The 16154-nt window shown below is 35.4% G+C and overlaps 1 protein-coding gene across 2 annotated transcripts in view; it reads right to left on the bottom strand.

Moving 5' to 3' along the window:
* The window catches only part of NEGR1 (neuronal growth regulator 1), an 851501-nt gene that overhangs the window by 98923 nt on the left and 736424 nt on the right, over positions 1-16154 (bottom strand). Inside the window, exon 7 of one of the 2 annotated variants that reach the window (XM_088022967.1) lies at positions 8232-8273. The exons of the other annotated variant lie outside the window; for it this stretch is intronic. Coding sequence (XP_087879093.1) covers positions 8232-8273 — 42 coding nt within the window. The remainder of the gene's footprint in view (positions 1-8231; positions 8274-16154) is intronic. 2 annotated transcript variants of the gene reach the window in all.

Below are 16154 nucleotides of genomic sequence, written 5' to 3'. Positions count from 1 at the left end.
ATGCAATAAGTTTGGATATTTCAATCACTCTTTAAGACACTGTAGATAGGCTTTTTTAAAAGATTCAAAATAAACAGAAGGAACAAAAAACTTGCCTCCTTCTGTAAAAGACCTTGCCATCTAGTGCTGTGACAGACACATATCTCCAAATATAATGAAAGGCATTAAAGTGCTTTCATGACTGTGACATAACCCTGTAATTTCTTATATAGTATAATGTACCAGTTTGTACCTGGTAAATACTTACTAGAAACTCACATTCATAAGTCTATGTTATTTTAGGTATGTAAAGTAGAGAGGTGGTAATTGTTAATAATCTTAATACTTCTGCTATATATTAATCATTTGATTTAACATATTAAAGACTTGTTATTAGTATGTGTGGTGTTTGACTTTGAGGCATTGATCTATATCTTTGGTGATGCTTTACTCTGAGCCCAGAGTAAACCAAAAAACCAAGAGCCTAAAATGGTATTTTGAGACAAAGCTGAAGATACGTTAAGAAAGAAAGGACTGAATAAACAGTGAGAGTAGAGAGCACCCCACTTTCTTAATCTCTATAAAAAGGGCATCATATTCTAAATTGCATCATAGATTTTCTGCTATATTTTATCTGGAAATTAATCAACTAATTATGGATGATTATAATTAATATCTGAATTTGTTATATTCAGGCATATTAATTAGAATTTGAAATATATTCTGAGCTGTCTTAAACTCTTACACTCTAACAATCAGAGAATAATGGAAGCCTGATTATTTCAAATTAGGAAAAAAAACCCACAAACCTTAAAATAAATTTTGAAATAATACCACAAGTTCAATACTTATTTTGCTGGAACTCATCACCAGCTTGAAGAGAGATTTTTGTACGCAGGTAGCCATTTTCTTTTCTTTTTTTTTTTTCAAGATTTTATTGATTTACTTGACAGAGAGAGAGAGAGAGAGCACAAGCAGGGGGGAGCGGCAGAGGGAGAGGGAGAAGCAGGCTCCCCACCAAGCAGTGAACCTGACATGGGGTTCGATCCCAGGACCCTGGGATCATGACCTGAGCTGAAGGCAGATGCTTAACCCACTGAGCTACCGAGGTGCTCCTCAGGTAGCCATTTTCTTAAGAGATGGAAACAAAATTGTAGCTAGTGATTAGGACTTCATAGACCTCATTTGATGCCTCCTCACCTCCATTCTTACTTTTCTACAGTTACAGAATTATGTGTGAGAAATACACAGTAATATTATTCCCCTGTTTATAATAAAACAGAACACCGAATCCTTTCCCAAACAACAGGATAAAGTCCAAACCATTTAGCAAAACATTTGGTTTATTCTCCCTATCTCGGTTGGTGTCCCACCATCTGCAGAAAGAGGTGGGAGTCATCCTTGTTTGAAACCTCTCCTTGTCCTTCAAATCTAATCAGTGACTAAGCCCTGATAAATTTTCCTTCTAAATAATTTTTGAACAGATCCTGTTCCTTGCTACTACCACTGTCCTACATCAGGCTCTCATCATCTCTTCTCGGATATTATTTAAGAACATTTTCTGGTGCCAGTCTCACTCAAACCAATTAATTCTCCACTTTGAACCTCAGAATTACATAGGAAGCCTAATGATCAGCCTATATCTAGGGTTAAATAGACCAGACTTCCAAGTAATGTACACAACACCCTTCATGATCTTGCCCTGTTCATTCATAGCCCCACTGAACTCTGCTCAACTTACACTTTAGAAATTATTTGGAATCTCTCTCAAACACACTGTGCTATTTTATGCCTCTATTTATTTTGCCCATGCTGAGCTCTGTCCTGAATGGCTTTCCCCCTTTATCTCTATGTTAAAACTATTCAGAAATCACCTCCAGATAGCCTTTTATGACATTCCTCAGGCAGGATCAGAGTTCCCAGAGTGCATTACACATATATGTCTTATAGTACATATCGCTTTATATTAATTTATTCTGTTTCCATGTCTCTCTCCTCCACTGGAATGTCAGATTCTTAAAAGACAGGCAGTGTGCCAATCATTTTGCATCTCCAATAGATAATGCAGTGTCTGACACATTTAGGTGCTCATTAAAGCAGTTCTTGGAAACTGACAGAAACTTCACAAGCTGTCTTACCTTTTCAACTTCTGCCAGTTTCCTTGCTTTTCTAATGCTGCTGTCCTATGGACCACATATGTTTGTTATCCATTCATACACCCATCCATTCACTTATCCATCCACCCATCCACTCATCCATCCATCCATTCATCCATCTATCCATCCATCCATTCATCCATCTACGGGTAGTTAGGTATATTTCTTTGATCCAGGCATTGAGATTTTTGAATATTCTATTTAGTAAACAAGTGGGTAAATTTTTTCTCGCTATCATGTAACTACTTTATTTTTTATTATTTTTACCCCTCTCTATTCATAAGTGAGTTTTACTGAAACACACTACTGTTACTTATAAGATTCTTCTTATGCTCTAACCCTGTGGACTATATATGGGTTTCTAAGCCATTCATTCATTCATTCATTCATTCATCCAGAAAAGATAACCCTTTGAAAAGTGGACATTTTTCTTTTTTAGTATAAAACATGATTATGCAATTTAAAAAACTGATTTAATGCCCTTTCTCAATTGCCATAAAAATGCTAGCATAAAAAGTACTTTTAGGAACTGTTATTATCTATAAACTGATGCAAGAGAGCAAGTTTTGGTCCAAATTTGGTAGTAAATTTGTGTTTTTATTTTATTATCTTCCTTTTACATGAGTTTAAAAATGTTGGAAGTTAGAGATGACCTAATATAAACCAAAATCTGGGATATAATTAGTTATCAGGAAACTTCCTAACTCTTGTGTTTAATTTTTGGTTCAAACGCTTTGTTAAGTGGTTCGGTATTTTCGTTGAAACCACGTGGCAGACAGAGAGGACCTGTTAAGTACCAGCAGAGTAGCAGAGAGTAAAGACACAGAAATCAAATCAGATTTTTCTCATTTTCTATACCTTCTGCCCCTTTGACTTTTTAAGCATTTCCTTTGCTTATGATGGTACCCACATTCCTTGCCAACTATGTCTAATCTATGATCCTGTCCATATATATGAAGATTTCCTCTAGGCAGAATTGCCTGCTTTTTCTCTAGACAGAAATTATAGAATATATTATCTTGAATAATGGTTGGTTACACATATGCCTGTCTTCTTAATAGATTATAAACCCCTTTAAAATAATAAACTTATGCTCCCAGCACTTGGTGTCTGATACAGTTGTTACTCATTAAATGTTTGTTAAATGATGAACAATATCCTTCAAACAGAATATGGGGCTTCCTGGGGTAAGCTGAACAAAAGCATTTTCCTTTGTAAGAAAAACCAGGAAACCAGAGAAGTGAAGAATTATTTGCAAAGTAGATGAGTCAGGAATTATTCAGTGTGAAGTGGGATTTCTTTACATAATGTGGTGTCTTCTGGTGAACAGAAACAATTCAGTTTATACACATATTTTGTTTTTTCAAAAATTATTTCTGTTCTTTAAGTGAGGCACATATATTTGATGATCAAGTATTGGGCATTTTATTTTCGATTTTGCTACATACTTGCTGAGTGACCCTGAGTGAAATACTTGTTCTGGTCTCTTTTCTTGGCTGTAAAATGGACCTAGGTTTGTTGCATGGACTTAATTATGTTCTTAAAACACCAATAAATGGGATGCCTGGGTGGCTCAGGCGGTTAAGTGTCTGCCTTCAGCCCAGGTCACGATCTCAGGGTCCTGGGATTGAGCCCCGTGTTGGGGCTCCCTGCTCAGCGGGGAGGCTGCTTCTCCCTCTCCCTCTCCCTCTCCCTCTGCCCTGCTCATACTCTCTCTCTCAAATGAATAAATAAAATCTTTTTAAAAAATTAAAACACCAATAAACACAATGTGTTTAACAATAGCCATTTTTAAATAGTGGTTTTCCAAGTCCAACTGAAGAGTCTGCATTGACTTTGTTGTTTGTTTTCAGAAATGGAAAAATCATCTTTAAACCACATTTCTAGGGGCACCTGGGTGGCTCAGTCAGTTAAGCGTCTGCCTTCAGCTCAGGTCATGATCTCAGGGTCCTGGGATCGAGCCCCTCATCTCCCTCTCCCTCTCCCTCTGCCCCTCCCCCTGCTCCTTCTCTCTCTCTCAAACAAATAAATTAAATCTTTAAAAAAATAAACCACATCTCCAGTTGTCTAAAGATTTATAAAATGAAGCCATTTTTACTACAAATAACAATGGCATGCAGTTTTAAATTATTTACAAAATAAGAATTTTCAATCGATGACTGGTGAAGATTATTTCTAGGGACAAAATAAAGACAAATGTTGGGTGGGGGCATCTGTGATACTTTAACAAACTCCAAATTTTAATCTGCTGCCTATAGACTAAACAAGGTTGGCTGAATTAATGACCTGAAAAATTAATAAATTATTGTGAGTCTACAGGAAGCCAAATAAATGCTGGCTTGGCTGGACTTTCCACTTTTTGATGACCACTTTGATGCTATGTAGATAGCTAAACCTAGGAATATAAAACCAGAATTAAAGCCTCATCATTAATTGGATTCTAGACTAGGAACTTCAGCTTTCACTTGATGGGCTCAAGGTCACAGGAGAGAGTATTTGTCTATAGGGTATTCAGACAGATAGGCTGCACTAGCAAACCAATAAATAGTTTGCGGGAAGTTAGTTTATATTGAATAAGGTAGACAGACTTCAGCCTTAACCTCATTTCCATCTTTTAACAAATAAAAGCCAAATATTAATATTACAACACACACACACACACAAAGTGATCACAAAATGTAATTTAAAAAATGAATGTATGTAAATATTTAAGTTACCTTAATAGATAGTGTTGTTATTGGCCTAATGGGAGTCATTTTTAAGCCAGATGACTATTACTCAGAATAGCATAGGGTCTACTATGGCAATTACAATAACGGTAGTCCAAATTTTCAAATTCACTGCATATCTCATTCACCATGAAAAATGTCCCTTACCTTTCAAACTTTGAGACTCTGAGACTGATCAAAGAAGAGTTTGCTTTTGTTCTTGTTACTTACTATATTTCATGGCCTTTTCTTGAATAATGATGTTAATAATTCAATTTTCATTCCCTTCAATTGAAACAGAATCTGACTTGTCAAGAATATATAAAAAATATAAGTTATGACTCCAGGACCTTCATTTCTTTAGAACTTATGGACATAAATGATATAAATCCATTTTCTTCAATATATTCTCAATGTGTCCAATAGTTTCATAACTATATCCACTTTATCTCTGCTTTAACTCTCTGACAGTAATATTACAAAATATGAAATCTGTCTTGAGTTATTTTAGAGTCTCTTTTTCCACTTCTGTAGAAGCAGTAAATGGACTAGTTTGAAAATCTGATATTTCTTACCCCTGAATACTTTTGTGAGAATTTTCATTTACTATTTTTTATGAAAGCTTTGTTTTAAATGACTGGGGCTTTTAACAATTTGGCTTTATTCATAGGGTAAATTATTTTCTCATCTACCTTTAATGATCTTTTGCTTTGAGTTATATATTGCCAAATTCTTCTGTTTCGTATCTTGCACAGCAGACTGCACATACTTTTAAAAGCTTTTGTTTATCATTTATAGCACTCTTTAAATCCTCCTATAACCACATGTTCTTCAAATCCCTGACTAACCAAACCATTCTCTGGAGGCCTTTAACAAATTCACAATTAATGAAGGATGAGTTTCACTGAAAGCTCTGTTTGTTTTTCTACCCTTCAATTCCATTTAATTCAACATATATTTATTAATCTTTCTACAATAATCCTTTTTTTAAAAAGCTTACATTATTTTTTTACCTAAGACTGCAGTGCTAAGGAATTCAATTTTAAACTATTTTTCATGTGTTCGTTATTTTGAAACATTGAATCCCAGCAATGAATTGACCAATTTGGGGTCAATGACTATTTGACCATTTGAAAGATTATTGCCTTAGGAATTCTATGGACAGTGGCAAAAAGTATAAGATCTCAGAGTACTTGAGAGAATACACAGTCCAGCTGATATGTAGTCTAATATATCTAAGTTATAAATGCTATACATATGTATATTATATATACCGATATGTTATATGTGTGTATATTTTTCCTCACATTTTAACCTACACTTTTATCATACTTCCTCTGTAGTAGACACTTTTATAGGTACTTTACTGGTTTTTACTTACTCAATTTTTATATTAACTCTATGTGGTTGTTACTATTATTATTCCACCCTCATCCCATTTACCAAATGACGACTCTGAGGCAGAGAGAGATTAAGTAACTTGATTAAGTATACACAGCTAACCATTAGCAGAGCTAGGATTCCAACCCAGGCAGTTGGCCATGTTCTTAACTTTTATGTTCTGCATTGCTTAAAGACATATGAATCTTGGTAGAGGTAAGTACAATTTATTTATTTGCTTTCTGACTTGTGATTTTTTTTTTGTAAGAGTCTCTTCCATTGAAAGAACTTTTGATACAGATAGCCTATTGAAAAAGAGTCTTTTTATGCTTATGTTCAATAAAGCTTTCTCCAAAAATATAAAGTCAGCAATACTATTACTGAATGCTACCAGACACTACTTCTTAAAATATTTTGCATTCCACTCTTTATTTGAATAGATAGGGAAGGTAATCTACCGTTTTAATTTATGAAAACTTCATCTAATAATTAGGGCATGGCCTAAGAAGAAAAGTAAGTACTTATCTAATCTTTACTTCAATCCACTAGGTGACAGTGATATAGAAATTATTTAATATCTTTAGAATGGAAAAAAGAGATCAAAAACTTTACTAACAAGATTAATAACTCTAAGATCTCATATGAACCTTATCTCTGTGGAGGCCTTAGGTATTCATAGGATTCATATTTAGTGAGTCTTTTTATAAGTTAAGAGAAAAATCAGATTCAAATGATTAATAGCTCTAATTATATTGACATGGCGCTCAAACTTGGGAGGTTATTAACCCTATCCGTGAAATGGAGAAATTTTCTTAATCATAGAACTTAAACCTTGTATGCACCAACTGTGAAATAATTTAAAATAGACTACTCAAGTATGCTTTGGTTTGAGAGGTTATGAAAACGTACTCTATAATTTGACCAGAAAGTGTTATAATATGAGATTCTTTAAATACATAATCATAGACTTGCTCAAACTTGTTTCATTCAGGGGGTGGGGATAATTCATAATCATCTAAAGTAATTTTAAGCATTTTTGATTGATTACAATTTGAGATAGATTTTTTTTTCATTTCTAAAACACTTAGTTTCTCAGATCAGCAAATCCTGTTTTAGACTAAAATTTAGAGCCATTTCTGGAATGAGAGGAGAAAAAACTATTTAACCAACTTATACCTCTTTATGGGTCGGCAGCATCAACAAATCCTTTAACTCAGCAGTTACAAGAAATCCCTATGAACTTTTCAAAGCTAAATAACTTTAGCAGTTCCACTTTCTTCTTTAAATAGCCAGCAGCCAACATTCAAAATGAACTGCTAAATTCCTGTATAACAAGATAAAGGTTGTTTCTAATATCAATAGCTTTTATCTCAATTTCATGTCACCCAGAAATGCTCACAGTAAAAAACAACACTTAAAAACACACTTATAGCATTGGGCTATCTTTTCAGACTGAGTGTTTGCAGTTGAATTAGGAACAATCTGAAAATAAAACACAACTGAAATAAGTCCTTTGATTTGACAGTTTCAAGAGACCAAAATCTCCCACTATCATATTCCAGGAGTGGAAGTATAGGTTTCCCCTCAGCTATTCTCTTTTGAAGCGCTAAATGTTGTCCTGTTTTATAATGATTTTATAACAATGAAATACCAAGCGAAAGTATATAGTTTTTTAATAGCTACTCAGAAAATTTTGTAAACTCTCTACAGCTCTGTTTGTAAAGATATTGCAGAAGCTAACCACCTTGCAACTATTACACAATGTGACACAGATTTAGTGCATAAGCACTAAAGAATGAAGTCAAAGATACTGGGCTCAAATCAGGGTTAGATCACAAAATCCAAAGGGAGGACAAATCACAGATAGATGAGGACAAGTAACAGACATTAGAGTGGTACCGCAAGCATGCGGCCCATATTCAAATTGGTTTATTTCTATAACAATACAGAGGTCTTGTTTAATGGAGAAAGTACCCAAACATACTTGCGAATGTATGTGGATACTGACCTGGACTTGTGACAGGACTAGAGGTAGTAGGCTCAATAATTTCTACAAAAAGGGAAAAGGAAAGAAAAGAAAAACATTTTGTGTATTAATCATACATAAAAGACAAACACTCATGAGACAATCAACAGTCATGCAACATATACACAGGTGGTCTTTTTATTTGAAGGCTTCCCTGACCATGGAAACCACTGAACAGAATCCAATCTCTAAGGCTTACACAACACCCCATCACTGTCTTTGATATATCTTTCACTCTGAGCCAACGTGTAGGAGTCCTTTCCACATTCTGGTCTAGAGTATCATGTTATGCTGTGTGAAGGTTAAGGACCAGGCTTAGCATTCTTGAGCAAGGTTGCAAGCCTTCCTTCTAGAAAAACAGTCTGCACGTAGAATGACTTCTAAGAAAGCTGATTCCAGTTCTTATAAAGTCATTCGACCAATTACTGCTTTTTAATATGTATTAAAAGTAAAATCATGGGTAAAATTCATATATCTCAAAATGCCTTTTTGAAGATCAACTTCCTATTTTACAAGTATACTTACAGAATATGGCCATTTAAAGAACCAATTATGTCTGCCTTTATGTTTCTATGTAAAAAGTAAATACACACACACACATAAACACAAACATGTACACATTTTGAATTACCTGAAATATATTTGCATTTCTACAAGGCACCACTGGCTACAGTGTAAGCATAATTGAAGGGTAACTATATCTTTGGTGCATCAATATACTTTTCTAACAAGTATCTAAGAAATAATAATCTCTATGGCATTTTAAATAATGTATGCACTTTTAAGATTTCCATTTTCCTTTTAATACGATTATTTCTGATCAAGTATTAAATAGTGTCAATCATAAAAATAATAGTAATACAAAGATTAAACACCATGATTGGCAAAAAAATATGAATGATTTTTAATGAGGAAGAATGCAAATATCAGTACAACATGGCATTTTGAGAAACTCTAATAACACAGTGGTCTGAGAGACTTATTTCAGTACTAATTACACATAGGTAACCTACTGCTTTTAAACCTAGTTAATAAGCATGTCCTATAATAGTAAAAAAAAAAAAAATCCAGATTCTTATACCCAAACACAATGAGTGTGGCTGTGGGAGGTAAAAGCAGACACCTTCATACAAAATCATATCTCTAAGCAAGAATTCCCATCTTGCTCATCTGTGTTCCCAAAACCAACAAGAGATTTTATAGATTCAAAAAAAACTTTTGTTTTATTTTTAATTTGCTAACCTCATTGAGGCTCTTGCTGTCTTTCACTGATTCTTCCACAGGTAAGGCTATGGCAATTCTCAATTCCATTTAATAATTAACTCACTAACCACCTAGCTCAGCTACTGGTTTGAATAATAAAACCATAGTTTAACAAGAGTTATGAAATGGAATCTCCAAAAAACATTTTTGGGGGCCTATTATTTGGGGGACCAAAGTCTGTGTGTGTCTTAGTCTGCAGGGCTGATTTCCTGTGTCCTTTCTGAGTGTTCTGAGCTAATGGATTAGGCAAGATGTTTAGGACAGTTGACAAGGATTATGGTTTACGTTACAAAAGATTTGGGAGGGGGAAATGTAACTTGAAAAGAGACCATTCTCAAGTGGTCAAATAATTACTCAGATAACAAGCTACAATTGAAAATTCAAAAGTCCAGGGATCCTCCTGGCAGTGTAATTTGGTGTTGTTGAGAAGTGGAAACTTTCTACAGCAACTCTGCATGTGATTACTTAAAAATGTGGAAATTTTCGTTTTCCTTCTCTAAGGAAAGTTAAATATATATTTACCATTAATGTTTCAATTCTTCCTATGTATTAAGCAATATTCTAGGTACTGGGATTATAGAAGTTAATAAAACCAAAAACTGAAACACAACTGACAGAATGGGAGAAGAGATTTGCAAATGACATATCAGATAAAGGGCTAGTATCCAAAATCTATAAAGAATTTATCAAACTCAACAGCCAAAGAACAAATGATCCAATCAAGAAATGGGCAGAAGACATGAACAGACATTTTTCCAAAGAAGACATCCAAAAGGCCAACAGACACATGAAAAAGTGCTCAACATCGCTCAGCATCAGGGAAATCCAAATCAAAACCTCCATGAGATACCACCTCACACCAGTCAGAATGGCTAAAATTAATAAGTCAGGAAATGACAGATGTTGGCGAGGATGCAGACAAAGGGGAACCCTCCTACACTGTTGGTGGGAATGCAAGCTGGTGCAGCCACTCTGGGAAACAGTATGGAGCTTCCTCAAAAAGTTGAAAATAGATCTACCATACGACCCAGCAATTGCACTACTGGGTACTTACCCCAAAGATACAAAAGTAGGGATCCAAAGGGGTATGTGCACCCTGATGTTTATAGCAGCAATATCCACAATAGCCAAACTGTGGAAAGAGCCAAGATGTCCATCAACAGATGAATGGATAAAGAAGAGTGGTATATATACACAAAGGAATATTATGCAGCCATCAAAAGGAATGAAATCTTGCCATATGCAATGACGTGAATGGAACTGGAGGGCATTATGCTAAGCGAAATAAGTCAATCAGAGAAAGACATGCATCATATGATCTCACTAATATGAGGAATTCTTAATCTCAGGAAATAAACTGAGGGCTGCTGGAGTGGTGGGGGGTGGGAGGGATGGGGTGGCTGGGTGACAGACATTGGGGACACTGCTATGGTGAGCGCTGTGAATTGTGTAAGACTGTTGAATCACAGACCCGTACCTCTGAAACAAATAATACATTATATGTTTAAAAAAAAAAAAAAAGAGGGCGCCTGGGTGGCTCAGTTGGTTAAGCGACTGCCTTCGGCTCAGGTCAGGATCCTGGAGTCCCAGGATCGAGTCCCACATTGGGCTCCCTGCTCAGCGGGGAGTCTGTTTCTCCCTTTGACCCTCTTCCCTCTCATGCTCTCTATCTCTCATTCTCTCTCTCTCTCAAATAAATAAATAAAATCTTTAAAAAAATAAGAAATAAAAAAAAAGAAGTAGGAAGGGAAAAATAAAGGGGGAGAATTGGAGGGGAGACAAACCATGAGAAACCGTGGACTCTGAGAAACAAACTGAGGGTTCTAGAGGGGAGGGGGGTGGGGGATGGGTTAGCCTGGTGATGGGTATTAAAGAGGGCACGTTCTGCGTGGAGCACTGGGTGTTATACGCAAACAATGAATCATGGAACACTATATAAAAATAAATAAATAAATAAGAAATAAGTATTTCTTATTATGGATCACGGTCCAAAAGTTTTGAAAAACATGGGCTCATAAAATAAATTGATAATCCTCTTCTTAAATGTTAGTTTTAAAGTGGAGGTCCCAGGAATTTTTTTTTAATCAATAGATAATTTATGCATTATCTCATTTGATGTGTTCCAAATTTTATGTTTGTTAGAATCAAAGTGTTTTGGGGGCTCAGTTGGTTAAACATCCAACTCTTGATTTTGGCTCAGGTCGTGATCTCAGGGTCCTGAGATCAAGCCCGTCTGGCTTCCCACTCAGTGGGCATCTGCTTGTCCTTCTCCCTCTGCCCCTCCCTCCTCTAAAATAAATAAATAAATTGTAAAAAAAAAAAAAAGAAGTTAATAAAACCATTAGACATGCCTGGTCTCAGGAAGCCTATGGATTATATAATGTAGGGCTTTATTAGAGTATTCAATCCTTATGTCAAAATGCCATTATTTATAGAAAATTAAAATTTGAAATAAAAAATCATAGAGAAACACTGCTCTAATTTAAAAACTACTCTTTTGTTAGGCTGGCATAAACCCTCAAGCATTTTTATGCTATTGTGCTCTTAAATTACAAAAAAAAAAAGCTCCTTCAAAAATAATGAACATTTATGCTAAACTTAGTTTAATTCTATAGAGCAAATCTCATTAATATACATCAGGAGTGTATAATGAGAGGATTTTATAATTCAAAAGAGAAATGAAACCATAAAATGGCTTGTGAGGTGGAAGTTTAATCAGAATGTGTATTCACAGGAAAGCTAAATTCAGTAGGACAGTGAACAGAGTTTTCTATGTTCAGTAATTTGGACAACTGAACTTCAATTTCTTCAACTGTTTGGCTTCCATTGTTTTGAATTTCTAATGTTGATTTGAGAGTTCATTGGAAAGGATGGCACGGCATACAACTGCAACTTCATCTCAATGTAAGGATGGTAGAAACAAATAGCTATCCTATTGAACCAAGCTCTTCATTGTGCTCACTTCTGTAGAGCTAAATTACTTATGTAAAGCCTCATTGTGTCCTAGAAAGGGTTTTTAAGAGAATACAGGAATCTAGTGCATGAAAAATTATGCTGTGTGTAGGATCTACTCTATAATTTAGTTTCATAGTCAATACATAATTTAATTTCAGAGTCAATACAAGATACTTTCCCACATAGGCCATAATATAGTAGAAGCCCTAGTGAGCTAATTTTATGTAAAACAAGAAGCAGGACCAGAGAAGTTGATTGAGTTGGAGATTCCCATTATAAAAAACAAGAGGTCACACATGGGGCCAGATGGGCAGGAAGCAAAGAGAAAGCAGAGGAAGTGAAGTCAAAGCACTAAGATTGGGAGGAACCGGTGCTGAGGGTTGAAGATAACAAGAGCCAGCTAGATGTCTTGATGTGAGGCAGTCTGGTAAGTTATAAAGGAGCCAAATAAAACTGGGATTAAACCTCAAACCTGCCATTATTCAGCTGCATGATGGTGAGCATGCTAATGAATCTCTCCAACCCCCCAGTGTCCTCATTTATTGAATTTAGATAATAGCTCGTACTTTGTAGGGCTGTTGGTAGGATTAAAGATCCTTTATATAAACAACCAAGTGAGAGTGAGTAGCAGCAGTTTCTGTTATTACTTATAGAAGTGAATGGAAAAATTACTATCTGAATCACTGAGGAGAAAATTAAGTAGAGTGTTGGGATTTGGGGAGGTTTAACTTTACTAAGTAGAAGCAAAGATGGAGACTATCACGAATAGTTAAAATATGCAAGGAACAAAATTCCAACTAGAATGTGGGCACTGATTTTTTTTTTTTCCTAATTCAAAAGGTTAATAGATCATAGTTTGGGGTAATTATGTGGGAGTCATACTGGCTCTTAGAAGATAACTATAGAATCCAAAGTATTTTTTAACAGTTCTGGTTTAAGTAAGGGTAGAAATTTATAGATCTTATAATTCTGGTGTGGAACAAACACACTTTAATTTCAAAATGGGGCCAAACTATAGGCATATAGTATTAACATATGCAGAGGTATTTAAAAATACACTTTTTCCTTCTTATATCTTTAAACAAATTAGAATGACCCCATTAACTCAATATAGCCAGGTTCTTTTTCTATAAAATAATGATATTTTATTACTTAAAAATACAGTTTGGGTAACAGTTGATACGTACTAGAGCCAATAAATCTGCTATAGATTTTCTTATACTCTTCAGATACTGATTTAATCTTTCAGGAACGACTTTGTGAACAGTTGCTATAATAACAATAATTATTATTACATTATCATATCAATTACAATTGCTGACATTTATTGAACTCTTGCTATGTGCCAGCACAGTTACATGTATTAACTTATTTTCTTCTCCCCAAAACTCTGTGAGGTGCATACTATTATTAATTCCCCTTTATAGATGAGATAATGGAGTACAGAGAGGTTAACTATTTTGTTCATAACCACACAGCTAATAAGGAGTAGAAATGGGAAAGACTTTGTGCTAGGATGTCTTAGCATTCCATTTTCTCACCTTCCAGAAGAAATAGGCTGCTCACTTCCACTACTTCTATAATTACTTAAATAGGACATTCCTATGTGAGGGGTCTTACAACCCTTTACCACCACTAGCTTTCCCAATAATAGGGTCTTTCTATTAAAGGCAGCTAATAAGTGAATGGCTTCTGTCACCAAAAATGGAAGAGAGGGAAATTCAATGTTAATTGCTGGAGGCTTCTATAACATAGGGCTTTGCGTGGGAAAAAAATGGTTTATAACACATGATTTTCCAATCTTGTTATCATATTTCAGGCCAATGCCAATTATAGTTGTTTGCTTCTGTATAAGCCTTGATGCCACAGAAGAATGGTTCTCCAAATAGCTCAGAGGACATTATCATAACGGATTACACAACCAAATAAGAATCTTGAACTTGTAAATTCCCACTCTCTTAACACAGTAGTTTCACCAGATATTGCTTAACTTTAAGAACGTTGGTTGTTTTTGTATGGATCAGAATTGAGCTGTTGTTCCGTCGCATTAGTAATCAACTTGTAAGCAGTGAAATTTTTCCTCAGGAGGTGTCAAGTGGGCTCTCCTGATGCACAACAGTAAAAGTTCTCAGTGAGACTTTCTTATGTGTCTCATTATGTGGAGAATCAGAGTGAGCGCTGCAGGGTTAATGGCAGAATATATCATTGTGGGCAATTGTAGTCCTGTAGGAAATGGCCTCAGCAAAGAGATGGTTTTAATTGTACATAAAACAGGGGTGAAGGGAAGTTCACCAAGATAGACATTTTCAACAGTTATGTGAAAAAATGAGGTGTCATGTAAAACAAGATTTTACTTTGTTAGTAAATGTGATTTTGGCTAGGACAGGAGGGAATGCTATTAAAACCAGGTACTGAGGAGAAAGAGTGCATTATAAGGAACCATTTGTAACAACCCTTTCTACAGACCTCGTTAATTATTGTTTTATAACTCCACATGCAAAATATGTTGTTAGAATTGTCTAGTATCAAACCCCTTTATTTCTATGTATTTTGGAAGTTCATATTTGGTTTCTAGATTATTTTATCTGTATATTATTACACTGCCGTGACGTGTGTGAGTTATCTTTTGGACTGCCGAGAGAGAACATGATTGTGTGTTGAGACACGCGCAGAAATTAATCCTTTTGGTTGCCATGGTTTCCCCTGAAAGCTCGGGTTCCCAATCATTGTGGAGTGGAAGCAATGCCATTTTCACAGTAGAATGAAGAAGGTGTGGCCATGGAATGACCAAGGTTAGGGCTGATGGAACCACAGAAGACAGACTGCGAGCTAGATTGGACACAGAAGGCAAACAAGGTGACCCTTTCCTTTTACCTTTATGGGGGAGGCCCCTAAAGTGTGCATCAGGCTGTATGGGTACTGTAACAGCAGAAATTTTGTGCAGAGAGGACAATGTAGGCATCACACTTTTGCCCCCAGGGAAGAAACGCTGTGAACATTCATGGGGTTGCCGCTGACATCAGTGACCACGGGGTATTATTATCTAATACAGATAGCACTATCTCGGCAGTCAGAAAACTTAGATTTTGCCCCATCTGCCAATCTTAGGTGTATGACTCTAACCCAAGTTCCGAATTTCACTTTTCTAGTATGTAATGAAGAAGTTATAATGATTTGCTCGCATATTTCACTGGGTTATTTTTCTTTCCATCGCATGGTTGTTGTTAAGAAGATGGTTTAGCACAATGGTCAATGATAGAGGTTCTGGAGGAAGCTTACCTAGGACCAAATCCTGGGTGTAATACTTAGAAGCCACTCACCCTCTCTGTTTGTGTATTTAATACACTGGAGATAGTGATGATATCTACCAGTCCACACTGTAGTGAGGAAAGAGATAAATCACTTCACACAATAACTGCCTGGCATATAAATAAACGTGGCTCTATAAAAGTTAACTTACTTTTTAAATTATGATAAATGACCTTTAAAATCATTACAGTACTCTCAACACTCCGTGTTATTATAAGAGACTATCGTATAATTCAACCTCAAAAGTAAAATATGTTTCTCTTAAGAAGAACCATTTCTATTAATGGAAAAGTTGCAACAATATTTCCAAATATTTACAAGGAGAAGTCTCCACATTAGTGTTGGCTGTACTCAATGACCAAAAATTCACTGTAACTT

Source organism: Eumetopias jubatus, unplaced genomic scaffold (genome assembly GCF_037043125.1).
Source record: "Eumetopias jubatus isolate StellerSeaLion01/CBP00866 unplaced genomic scaffold, mEumJub1_p1.0 scaffold_4, whole genome shotgun sequence".
NCBI classification, from domain to species: domain Eukaryota; kingdom Metazoa; phylum Chordata; class Mammalia; order Carnivora; family Otariidae; genus Eumetopias; species Eumetopias jubatus.
This window is presented reverse-complemented; position numbering and strand designations above follow the sequence as displayed.